The 13,446-nt window shown below is 42.1% G+C and overlaps 1 protein-coding gene across 6 annotated transcripts in view; it reads left to right on the top strand.

The window, feature by feature from the left end:
• ASAP1 (ArfGAP with SH3 domain, ankyrin repeat and PH domain 1) overlaps window positions 1-13,446 on the top strand; it is a 374,925-nt gene that overhangs the window by 89,910 nt on the left and 271,569 nt on the right. For 5 of the 6 annotated variants that reach the window (XM_075063243.1, XM_075063244.1, XM_032762910.2 and 2 more), the window contains exon 2: window positions 11,198-11,284. In XM_075063243.1, coding sequence (XP_074919344.1) covers window positions 11,226-11,284 — 59 coding nt within the window. In that variant the 5' untranslated portion in view covers window positions 11,198-11,225. Of the gene's footprint in view, window positions 1-11,197; window positions 11,285-13,446 lie in introns of those variants that run through there. The other variant, XM_075063247.1, reaches the window with a different exon arrangement.

Genomic DNA, 13,446 nt, shown 5'->3' with positions numbered 1-13,446 from the left:
CTAATTGTTTCTAATTTTTGTAATGTCTGTCCCACAAAGACTACTATTGAATTCAGCCCACAGTATCAGTTTTAATCTTACAAATCAATAGTGGGGGAAGTTATGCAACATTCAGGTTAGTGGTATTCATCTACAATATGCAGGCCTATTTTCTACAGACTCCATATGGAGTATATCATTATACTGTTACTGACCTGACAGTGGTGGAGGGTGATTCTGGCAGAGCAGGTGTCACCTCTTGCAAAGGCCCTTAGGCTTCACTGAACACCGACAAATGCATAGCTGGAAACCAGTGTGGATCACCTGTGTGTTAGTATTGTTAAAACAGATAGTTATAAGAATGTATTTAGTGGTTAGCCTTTATGAAATGCTTGTAGGATGCTGCGTGTATTAAATAAAACCTGATAATATGGGGTACAGATGTTATAAGTAAGATTAAGTGTCTGCTTCATAACCATAAAGGTGTTAGGTTTAAAACTGTAAACCCCCACTGTCAGGAGAGAATCATTACCAACTGTGAAATACTAGTCTGCCACAAGAATTGTCATCTCCTCTCTAGTAAAGGAAGGCCGACATACACCAGAGAAGCCATTGTGGAACATCAATGGACAAAAGATTTCTTGATTGCTCCCCAACACCTATGAAGAGGAGACATGCGCAAACACTCATCCCATCAGCTTGAGCTCTGTAGGAAGGAAATAAAAGTCCCTGTCAAGAAGAAATTGTTGCCCTAAGCTGCATGGACTTTAGGGAGAGGGCAAGATTTTTAAGCATAAGCAAGGGATCACGGCTGTTTAGCTTGGGTTAGTCTTAAAGGACATTCAGAGTTTGCTCATTACAGTAGCTTCTAATACTTTTTGAAACTGAAGACTGTCACTGATTTGTGTAATGTATATTTACTTGTTTTAATCTTGTAAATAACTCTCATTTCTTTTTCCAAGTTAATAAACCTTTAGGTAATTTGCTATAGGATTGGCTACAAGTCTTGTCTTTGAGAGATAATGACCTGGGATGAGTGACTGATTTCTTGTTACTGGGAGTAACCTGAATATTGTGCTGGGGTGTTTTTTTGTTTTGTTTTTGTGGTGTGAGGGCCATCCAGCACAAACACAAGCTTGCCTAGGTGGCAAGATAGACTGGAATACCCAAGGGAATGGTCTGCGACTCCATGTTAAGGCTGTGATACTCCGCAGGCTCTGTAACACTTGATACTTGGCTGGTGAAATCTAACTATAGACTACAAAACCAATTTGGGGTTTGTGCCCTGCTTCTTAACAGTCTGCCCTGAGGTTGGCACTCATGGTCATGAGCCACTCCAGACAGTTTGACCGAGGGGAAACATCCTGATTTATCACTAACGTCTCCTGGACATAAGAGGTGAATTGTAAGTTACTTAAAATATTGGATTGCTGATGGCTGCCTTGTCGTCAAATTTATAAAGTACCAGTGATGAGATTAATGAGAGCACGTCACAGACTTTAAGAAAGGAAGCAGACGTACTGATAAGCTTCTACTTCCAACAAAATGAGAACTCTTCTGTGAGCCCAAGAACCAGCTAAGGATAGAGTAGAATATGCTGGAAAAAGATCATTCTTATGTATATCAAACAGAGATTTAACTTGTACGCTATTCAGCGATCCTGAAACCATCAGGCAAATAGTGGAGGGCAATAGACTTGCTTTTCAAGAGCAGGAGAGTCCATTTCTCTAGATACTTATATGAATGTTTGTTATATATCTGAGTCCTGGAGCAAATCTGTCTTTGAATGGAATTGCAGAAAAACCCAACTGCAGCTGAACACTGTGACATTTCAATACAATATATGTTGTAATACTGTAGTGGCCGGAGCTCTGGGCCCTTTAAATCGCCACTTGAGACCCACTGCCAGAGCCCCGGGGTAACGGTGGCAGCCGGAAGCCACTGGAGCTCCGATGGTGATTTAAAGGGCCCGGGGCTCGGCTGTGGTAGCGGCGGCCGGAGCCCTGGGCCCTTTACATTGACTCCAGAGCCCCACTGCCAGATCCCAGGGGTAGCAGTGGTGGCCGGGGCTCTGGTGTGATTTAAAGGGCCCAAGGCTCCCAGCCACAGCTACCACAGCAGAGCCCCTGGCCCTTTAAATCACCACCAGAGCCTGGCTGCTGGAGCCCTGGGCTACTGGTGCCAGCTGGGAGCCCCGGGGCTCGGGTGGTGATTTAAAGGGCCCGGGGCTCCCGGCAGTGGCTGGAGCTCTGGGACCTCTAAATCGCCGCCAGAACCCCACTGCTGGAGCCACGGAGTAGCAGCGGCAGCTGGGGGCTCCGTTGGTGATTTAAAGGGCCCAGGTCTCCACTGAAGTAGCGGCGGCCTGAACCCTGGCCCTTTTAAATTGCCATCAGAGCCCCGCTACAGGAGCCCCAGGGCTCCAGCAATGATTTAAAGGTCCTGGGGCTCCCCGCAGCAGCTAGAGCCCCGGGCCCTTTAAATCACCACCCAAGCCCTGCTGCTGGAGCCCCGGGGTAGTGGCAGTGACCAGGGGCTCTAGTGGTGATTTAAAGGCCCTGCCCCCTGCTCAGGACTTTGGCATACAGGTAAGTCCTTTAAGTTACTTTCATCCCTGCTGATGTCTCAAAACCATGTTTTAGCTAATCATGATGCACGTATCACACTGCAGTGTCAGAATGCCCTGTGGGGTTATTTTGCTAGTCTTTGAGACTCCTCAAAGAGGAGTCTCAAAGATGTTGTTGATTAAGTACTCTTCATTCCAAAAGTAACTGAGGATGTTAAAAAGTAGCTACTAAAGGTAGATCTCTCAGTCTATTTTTTGTCCATTTAATGTGTACCGTGTCAAATCAGTATTGTTCTAGTTTCTTAATCAAATGTTATATGGCAGCAAGTCAAATGAGTTACAGAAGTCTCAGGATATGACATCAACACTTTATCAACTGAACTTCTAGTATCACCTAAAAAGATATTGTTACTTTGACAAGATCTGTTTTGCATAAGCCCATGTTGATTGGCATTAATTTTATTAGCTATCTTTAATTCCTTATTAATCAAGTCCCATATCAATCATTCCATTATTTTGCCCGGGATCAATTCAGGCTGACAGGCATGTAATAACCTGAGTTGTCACATTTACCCTTTTTAAAATTTTGGCATGACCTTAGCTCTCTTAAATGGGAGCAAGTAAATAACTTTTCCTTATCTACTTTCTCATGAGTGATGTAGAGAAAGTAGATAAGGAAAAGTTATTTACTTTTTCCCATAATACAAGAACTAGGGGCCACCAAATGAAATTAATGGGCACCAGGTTTAAAACAAATAAAAGGAAGTTCTTTTTCACACAGCAGACAGTCAACTTGTGGAAATCCTTGCCTGAGGAGGCTGTGAAGGTTAGGACTATAACAGCGTTTAAAAGAGAAGTGGATAAACTCATGGAGGTTAAGTCTGTTAATGGATATTAGCCAGGATGGGTAAGGAAGGGTGTTCCTAGCCTCTATTTGTCAGAAGATGGAAATGGATGGCGGGAGAGAAATCACTTGATCATTGCCTGTTGGGTTCACTCCCTCTGGGGCACCTGGCATTGGCCACTGTCAGTAGACAGGATACTGGGCTAGATGGACCTTTGGTCTGACCCAGTATGGCCATTCTTATGTTCTCTTAAAGTCTTCTGGAATTTCCCTAATGTTCCAAGAGTTATTGAAAATCAATGTTAACGGTCCCTCCTTGGACAACTCTCTTAGAACTCTCAAATACAAGTTATCCAGAGCTGTTGACTTAAAAATGTCTCTAAATACCTACACGGGGAACAAAAATTTTATAATACAGGGCTCTTCATTCTAACATAACGGATACAATGGCTAGAAGTTGAAGCTAGATAAATTCAGGTTAGAAATAAGGTGCACATTTTTAACAGTGAGGGTACTTAACCATTGTAACAAATTACAAATGGTTGTGGTGGATTTCCCATCACTAGAATTTTTAAATCAAGATTGCATGTTTTTCTAAAAGATATACTGTAGTTCAAACAGGAATGAATTTAGTGTTCTTATTGGATTATCTGACATCAGGCAGAAAGGACGGCCACTCAGACCAGCAGCCTCCAGAAGCTGCTGAACTACCACTGTTCAAAGAGCAATTAACATTAACAGGAGTTGTGTGTGCCCATCCAGGGGAGAATAGACTTTCCAACTGAGAACTTCATGTACTGCCTTGTTTTCAGGAAAGTGATTATGATGATTTTATTTATTTTAATTATTCAGTATTCAGCAGTGTGTACATTAATTGAAGATTTTGATTGTACAAAGTGCTGAGTACTCACATTTCCATTTGAGGTCAGACTGGAGCTGCTAGGTGTGCAGGACTTCTGAAAATCAGGCCTCAGGTCATTTGTACTCCCCACAAATACTCCTGTCTTTGCCTCATTGGAGTCCATGCTAGTAGTGTTGTCCAAATCAGAGCTTAAGGTGACACTGAAAAACATCAGTTTGTTATATCTAGCTTGGCTTGCACAGAGGGGACACAAAGAGAACAAATTTATGGCAGATTTTGCCATGAAATAAAAGGAATTTTCTTTCATCACACTGCCATTGAATAATATGTGAGCTATGGCATGGATTGAGGATTTAATTCTATGCTTTGGATGTGAAAATAGCCACACTGACTTTTATGAATTATATATATTTGTAATCGTTAAATTTGTAAGCCAGGCTTTTCAACAGAATTTAGATGGCAACGATAAGCTGGTCCCATGTAGTTCAAATAACCAGCTTATTTTTTTTCATTTGCAGAAAATAAGACTTTTTCTCTCCTATATTATCTTAAAGCTTCATAGTTTTCATACTATTACCCCAGTCATCTTCTGTAAATTGCAGTAAGAAGCAGTACTTCGCAGTACTTCACAGCATTTGCTGATGATGTAGTTTGTTTATACAGAAAGTACAAGGGCTATAATTACTACATGATCACATTATATATCAAGGTCAGAATTTTGTGATTCACTCTATTGTTTGGACATAAAGGGAGTTGATTTTCAGTCTGGTGGTGTACAGCTACTATTATTGTCACATCAGTAACTGTAGAAACAATATTAACATTTGCTTGTTTCAGTTTTTCTGCTTAGGTTAACTAAGTTCAAACATTCCATGCAAATAGGCTGGTTAACATTAATTAGAGATGCAAAGTTTATATGTTGTTTGAGTTCTGTGTTTTTGAAGGAAAAAAAATCCAGAGCAAGTAATTAAATTACCTATGGATGATGATACATGAATTTTAAACAGCCTCAAATGCACATAACTGAAGAGTAGAAACATCTCTCTTGATCCTTTTCTCTCCTACACACAATCCTAAACCTTTTTTCATGACCACCACTGCATACACATGGCATGGCCTCTCAATTTATATATTCCAATCTTATAATTCATCTGTATTTTCTACCAGTTTATCAAATCTAACTGCCTCAAAGGACAGGACCGCCGCCACTTCGGTTGAGAGACTATCTTATAATCCTAAGACCTTGATTTAGCAAGGCATGTAAGTAGTACCATTGATTTTCAGTAGAATTATTTGTATTTAAAGTTAAGTAACTGCTTAATTGCTTTCCTGAATTGGGTCCTAATGGAATTTACTATTGGCATTACTACATCTTAACTGATATCAAGCCTTAATTTATCTTTTTAATATCATTCCATTTCACTTAGTTATGCTCCCTTCTTTCATCTCTCCGTGAGCAATTCTCCTCCTCTTCTTGGAATCAGAGTCCCTCAGATACTTGTCGACTGTGATTGTGTCTCCCTGTTGTTGTTATTGTCTAGCTATCCAGGGCATGTAAGCACATATATATTTTTGTGCATCTGACCCAAATTGGTTTGCCCAAAGTCACATAGGAAGTCTACAGCAGCTGATGGCACTAAACCAGGGTCTCCTAAGCCCCTAGACTAATGCCCTATCCACTGGACGGTTCTTCCTCTGACAGAATGATGCAAATAATATAATTTTTTTTAATTTGTCAACATTTTATTGGAAATTTCTATGCAGAGGTATTGAAACAAGGATTAGTTTTTAATTAAAAGCAATCTTTCTGGCTTTTTTGGCTGCAGAATCATTAATAATGGCATCTTATGACAAAGACACAGTGATGTCTTGTTTGACTGCAAGAATAGCAAGACCACTCAAGTGTTCCTGACTCCTTGTAGAGCGGAGATTGTTTTTAATGAGCTTTAGTTTTAAGAAACTCCATTCTTCTGATGCTCCTATTACAGGAATTGTTAGTAGAATACGACTGGCAATGTACACATTAGGATATATGTCAACAGGTTTGCTGGTATGAATAAACTGTACAATGTCCATCATTGATTTTGCATGTGGCAACATTGATGACAGTGTCCTCAATTCTTCGTACAGTTCAAGTCTATTTAAATCAAAACGATCGCTGTGCTTCAGGAGGCTCTCTAGGTCAGGGGTCCCCAACACAGTGCCTGTGGGTGCCATGGCACCCGCAGGGACCTCTCAGTGCACCCATGTACTGGCTGGCGGACGAGCATCCGCCAAAATGCCACCGAAATTCGGCGGCATTTCGGCAGCGACACCTCTGGATGATGCTGCTTGCTGCCGATAAGCAGCGTCATCCAGAGATATTGCCGCTGAAATGCCGCCGAATTTCAGCGGCATTTCAGTGGATGCTTGTCCACCACCACGGTCCTTCGTCTGGTGACCGCCAGACGAAAAAGTTGGGGACCACTGCTCTAGGTTCTTGCACTTTGTCATTAGTTGCTCTTGTTTTCCTATTTCGTGGAATTTAGTCCTGCCCATCCCGCTACCAAATGAGTGAATGGAACCCCAGGGCGACAGCGGGTTGAGTGGCTCAGCTGGGGTCTCAGCCACTGGCCTGCTCGGCCTGTTGCCAGCCTGGGATTCCTTGGGGGTCCCCAGGCCAGCAGTGGGTGCTGAGTGGGGCCGGTGGCCAGGACCCTGGGTGGCAATGGGGCAGCAGCCGGAACCCCAGAGCAGTGGCAGGCTGAGCCACTCAGCCCACCGCTTCATGCCATGAAAAATCAGCTCTCGTGCCACCTTTGGCACGTGTGCTGTAGGTTGCTGACCCCTGCTCTATACACTAGTAAGGAGATGAGCATATTACAGTTGTTGGAGGGCTCTATTTAGCAGTAACAGGGCTATAGGAAAGTCAGTCAAAGTTTTTTGTTTCTCTGATGAAAACTGTCCCACTCCCTTCCCCATACCAAACTTGTGACAAATAATTGTCAACAACTTAATTTTCTGTTTTTGCCTAAGATATTGATTTTTAAAAAAAATATATTGAAATTGAATTCCGGATTGTTAGCAAGCATTTTTGGTGAACAAATTTGTTAAATGACAATCTAAATGGCAACACAGTACTGCTTTCATGCTTGGCTCACCCCCAAGCCTGCTGGTCCAACAGCTGCAGTAGAGGAGGAGATAGGTGGAAAACTGCAGGACCCCAAAATCCACCTCTTGAGGTGCAGAGTGGCAACAGTAGCAGCAAACCCTCAGGTCCAATCACACGTCAATGGGCACCACTGCCAGCCCAACGGACCATGGTGAAGTTAGCACAGCATCTGATCTCAGGGACAGGGCATCCATGGAGCCACAGCAGCTCCCTGTGCAGCTCCCCCTGGATGAGATGGATCACTGCCAGCCCAGGGGAGAGACGTGCTCCCCAGCTAGGGTGACCAGATCCAGATGTCCTGATTTTATAGGGCCAGTCCCAATATTTGGGGCTTTGTCTTATATAGGTACCAATTACCCCCACCTAGAGTGACCAGACAGCAAGTGTGAAAAATCGAGACAGGGAGTGGGAAGTAAGAGGAGCCTATACAAGAAAAAGACCCAAAAATCGGGACTGTCTCTATAAAATTGGGACATCTGGTCACCCCACCCCTTCCCAGAGACCCCAGCAGCTAATCCCCTCCCTCAGACTGTGCTGCATTCATCTCTCTCTGGGACCCAGCAACCCTGCTCTTACATGCTCCACTGCTTCCCATCTGTCTGGGCTCCCAGCAGAGCAGTGCCCCCAGACCTAGTGGTGCCCTAGGCGGCTGCCTGTTCTGCCTATGGCTAAGGACGGTCCTGCTTCCTCCCTTGAGCCAAGCTATGTATTGAGCTCATGTAATCTTTCCTCACCAGTCAATTCTGCCAACTTGAAGCATGTGCTTACACATGCACTGTATAATAAATGACACTGCCAATCTCCCCCAAATTTTATCAAATTTTAACCAACAGTATTTCTAACTTCATAATCATTTTTCTGGCTTTTATCTGCATTCCATTCAGTTTGCCCCCATAACCCTACCACTAAGATGTCCAGAGGTGAATTCAGTGTTTTAGTCAAGCCAGAACCAGAGAGAATACAACTGTTCTGAATAACTAAACTCTTCCTAATAACCACACAAGATCTAACTAAACAGCTTTCAACAATTCAAGTAATATACTTGTTTCTTCATGATCTGAAGTACCTTCTTACGGCAGAAATGGGAAAATTGAATCACATTATGAATTTGAGAAATTGATCAAATACTGAAAAGCTATCCTCAAACATTAATATAAATGATTAGTGATGGTTACCTGTAAACCTGGCCCAAATTTGATCTAGAAACTTTTGAGAGACAATGTAGTTTTGAACTAACTTTATTTCAATTTAAATGGTGTAAACCTATAAAAATGAAGGTGACTACCGAGCTGAGGCATAATATCGTTAAAAGGAACAGATGTGCTGTGACATTAGACAACAGCAAACAAAACAGCCATGAGAGGCTAGGTACACCAGTTCTCCTTATTTTATTGTAAGTTTTGTGATATGTGTTTGGTTTTTTTTCCTTAAAGCCTCAGCACCTTGGAATCCAGGAAATAAGATTTCATTTTTCTTTAAAGTAAGTTTTCTAGTCCTCAGTGGAGTGGAGGAAATCTTGAAAGAGTGATGTGAGTGTACCCTAAAGACTCAAATTAGGAGGAAAAAAACCCAAAACAAAACGAATCAAAGAAACAAAAAAAAACCCCACACACAACATCCAAAATTATTATTTTTAATCTGAAGATTTTAAAGCTGCTCTCATGCTTTTTTGAGGCCTGACTCGTGATTTTTTTTTTTTTGAATGTTTGTGGTTGGCAATATTATAGATCTGACTAGCAAGTCTGGAAATACTAAGTAAACAGTACAAAACCCATAAAGAAAATACAAGAGTCTCTGGGGAAATACATCAGCTGGGAGTATCAAGATATCTTTTTTTTTTTTTTTTAAAGGAGAAACATTGAATGAAGAAAATATATTTATGATCAAGCAATTAAAGACTATCATAATGCATACGTACAAGGGGACCAAAGCAGCACTGGCTACCTTAAATGTGGCATTTCTTAATTTTTGAGAGCTTGACTTCACAATTTAAATCCTCTTTTAACATTCGCTAGGTCTTTAAAAAAGCAAACTGAAAAAAAAAACAGAAATTCCATCATGTGGCATCCTACTGATACCCATGTTTCATAAGGAAGATTGCAATCTTTATTTCCACCACACTGATCTCTGCCACTTGAGCTAATGGAGTAACTGGTAGCACTAGAGGGGGAGAAGCCACACACTTTGTCAGTGGGTTTCAGAAATATTTTATGACAGCAGGGGAAGGGTGAGACTCAGGAATGTTTAGCTTTGGTTCCAGATTTTGGAGGGGAGTGCACTCTAGTGGGCACAGATTCTTCCTGTTTCCTCTTCTTCCTCCTTCCCCCGCAGCTAGGCCCCAGCCCTATTTTGCCCTTAAGGCTTCTCATCTAATCTCAGTTTCCACCTCCTCCCTGGCTTCTTGTCCCAGTCTCTCTATCCATCCAGTCCCAGTCTTTTCTTCCTCCCCAACCCCCACACCAAACTCCAAGTCTCACTAGTCACATTGTCCCAGTCTGTTCCTTTTCCTCCTCTCCTGATCTGGCTTTTGTCCCCTCAGCAATCAAATCAGATGGTTCCTCCTCCACATTCCTGAGTGCAGGCAGGGCTGCCCGGGAGGTGGGAGCAAGTGGGGCAATTTGCCCCAGGCCCCGGAGGGGCCCCCACAAGAATATAGCATTCTATGTTATTGCAACTTTTTTTTAATGGAAGGGGCCCCTGAAATTGCTTTGCCCCAGGCCCCCTGAATCCTCTGAGCGGACCCGAGTGCAGGTGGAGCGGGAGGTGTCACTGAGAGCACAGAAGAGACAGGCTCCCTGCTCTCAATTCCAGTCCCTGGCCTGGAGCAGGTATTACAGGGAAAGTCTGGCTTAGCCCGTGTAGCCCCAGGGTGGCACATGTATAGTCCTGGCACATGCAGGAACTGTGAAGGGATGGAGCATGCTTGTGTACTCTGTGGGGATGACGCATGAGCAGTCTGGTTAGCACTAGGATCTTTGAGCATCAGGCGCATGCTCAGAAAGGATGTAATATGTAGAGATTTTAGCAGCTAAAGTTAAATATATGTCTACTAAATGTGCAAACTATGAATTTTCAAACCCTTATAACTTGGCCACATTTGGGCAGATTTTCACAGGCAGGGTACATTACTGACACAAATGCCATCACCACCATCACCCCTTCCCCTGCCAAATTTCAAATCTGCTCAAAAGCATAGAGGTGCTAGAGCTATTCAAAGGTCTCAAAAATTTTTTAACAAGGTAAAACAATATAATTTTCCTAGTCTCTTTCTCTGAAATGGCTGAATTGTTTTTACTGAAATTTTCCACACAATTTCAGTCCACAGTAGACACCAGGCTTGGAAAATTTCAGCCCAAAGAGTTAAACTTTGGCAAAGTTATAAACAACCAAAACCAAGGTCTTATAATGGGAAATGTTGGGCAACCTTAATTATATGCAGTGCTATCTACCTCACCTATAATAGAGCTAAGTAAATATTTGCCAAATTTGATGCATAGTTTTTTCTCAGTAGGCTAAAGAGGTTCTCTCTCAGCAATATCTGATGTTACCTCAACGATTTTCTAATAGGTCTGTGTCTTGTGAGGAAACTTGCAACATCAAGTACAATAAAACAAGTATAATTTATTGCAAAGTAACTAAGTAACTTATGTTGCATTTTTTGACAGTGAGTCTTGTTACTGAGGCATTCATAGATTTTAGACACTGTTTCAAACATAAAGTTTAAAAAAGTGACCTTGCAAGTTCCATAGCTCTGTTCACTGTTAATCACTTTTCTCACTTTTTCTCCTGTTGTAGGTAGTTTTCTTGTGGTGACAGATGAGACATGAGATCTTCAGCCTCCAGGCTTTCAAGTTTTTCTTCAAGAGATTCATTATGGAATCGGTAAGAAAGCAAAACAACATTTTAGGTCAAAATAATAGGTTTCTAGTATTTGCTACCTTTAAAAACCAACCAAACACACAAACCAACCAACCCAGGTACTGGTTCATGGCGATACTAGTTGCAATATTTGCCAATTCTTTCTTTTCTGTTTTTTTGTGAGTTTGGACTAATCACAAAAGGTACTTTTCAGGGGAAGGCCAAAAGCATTACTCAATAATCCCTTTTAGACAATTAAGACTTTAAACACACAATAGGGCAAATATTAATATGTATAAAATATTACATGTTGTATTATATAGATATATTTCAAAGCTGCTTGGCAAAAGGAATCTAAAAAGTAGCAGTTTGTACCTCCTGTAGTGCATGCAGATCTGGTGAATAACTCTCATTTAACTTTTAAAATAGCTCACAGTTGAAATCAGCCTGCAAGGCATTTGCAGTGCTGCTAGGACTTGTATGGGGGTTTTAAAGAGCAGACTCTTATTCTTTTTGGTGATGTAGAATGTAGAACAGCACACAGTTGTCTAAATATGCTTTTGTTTATTCAGTCTGTGAATGGTGAGCACTCTGTTTTAAAGTTTGCACTGTACTTTATTAAACTACAATAAGCTACATTCAGATTGCCTGGAGATCCTTACTTGAACCCACAGCGACTACAAAATTCAGGGTTAAGGCTGAAATTTGAGCCTCCCTTCACTCACTAGATCCAGCTATTGTGACACACGATTCTTTAGTCTACTTTAGAGCCCTGAGTGGAGTTCATTGATCTCATATCACAAGGTAAACTAGAATAGCCTAAAACTCAGACTAAATCTATATTTTTATGAGCATGCAGCTATACAACTAGGCATTTTTAAAAGCATGTAATTTATATGCTAGGCCATGCCAGTTTATTTTTTAAAGTTTGCAACTGCATATGATTTTTAAAAATAAACTGGCATGGCCTAGCAGGTAAATAACATGCTTTTAAAAATACCTAGTTGGATATGGATTTAGGATAATTTAAAAACAAATTTCAGACTATTCCTATTTTTTAAAAAAATACTACTTCATGAAAAGCTAGGAAAATTAAAGCATAAAAACCTTCAAGTAATGTATCAAAGGCCACCCTTCCCCCTTCCAGGGTGTCAGAGCCTGAACTCAGTTGACTACACTGCAGTTGTATAGCCTCAAAGCCCAAGCCCCACAAACCTGAGCCAGCAGACCTGGGGCAGCAATAGCCAAGCTGAGGGTCTTTTATTGCAGGGTAGACATACCCTAAGTTATCCAGCCACCCTGTTCTAGTTTAGAAATAGAAGCAGGACTTAATCTGTATTGTAGACTGTAAACACTTCATTTTAAAGTCAAACCTCTGAGTTATGACCAGCCGTTGCGTTCTGAAACTGGCATGCTTCAAATGCTTCAGGTTTTGCACATAAACAGACAAAACAGATTTGATTTTATTTTTTTGGAAAAATTTATAATAGCAACATCAAAATTGCTCCCAAGCTGAAACTTTGTATGCCAAGTTCAAGTGTGGAGTGACTATTTTTGGGTGAGTTATAAATCCCTGGAAATAGAGTTTATATAAAGGAAATGCAGACATATCATTAAATGTAGTGGTTAGAGGGGCCTTTCCTATACTTTTTCACATCTATATACTCATTTTATCATCAGTATAATGATATGCCACTTGACTATTAAGCAAACAGTCAAGTGTGTTCACTCAACACTATAAGCCATCTCTTGGATTTCATCTACTTGAACTCAGTGGCCCCACAGACAGGGATGGCAGGTTTGTAGAAATTTTGGTGGTGCCCAGAATCCGCTCTCCCAAACTCCGCCCCCCCCCCCACCTACCTAAGGCGCTGGGAGGGAGTTTGAGTGGGGAGAGGAGGTCTGGGATGCAGGGCTTGGGCTGGGGCAGGGGATTGGGGTACAAGAGGGGTGCAGGCTCTGGGAGGGAGTTTGGGTGGGGTCTGGGGTTTAAGTTCTGGGATGAAATTTGGGTGCTGGGTGCAGGCTCTGGGCTGGGGCAAGTGGTGTAGGTGTAGGTGCAGGAGGGGGTGAGGGGTGTAGGCTCTGGGATGGAGTTTTGGGGCAGGAGAGGGTGTGTGGGAAGGGGATGGGGGTGCAGGCTCTGGGATGGAGTTTGGGTGCAGGCTCTGGGCTGGGGCAGGGGG

This window comes from Chelonoidis abingdonii, chromosome 2 (genome assembly GCF_003597395.2).
Source record: "Chelonoidis abingdonii isolate Lonesome George chromosome 2, CheloAbing_2.0, whole genome shotgun sequence".
Classification (NCBI taxonomy): Eukaryota; Metazoa; Chordata; order Testudines; family Testudinidae; genus Chelonoidis; species Chelonoidis abingdonii.
This window is presented reverse-complemented; position numbering and strand designations above follow the sequence as displayed.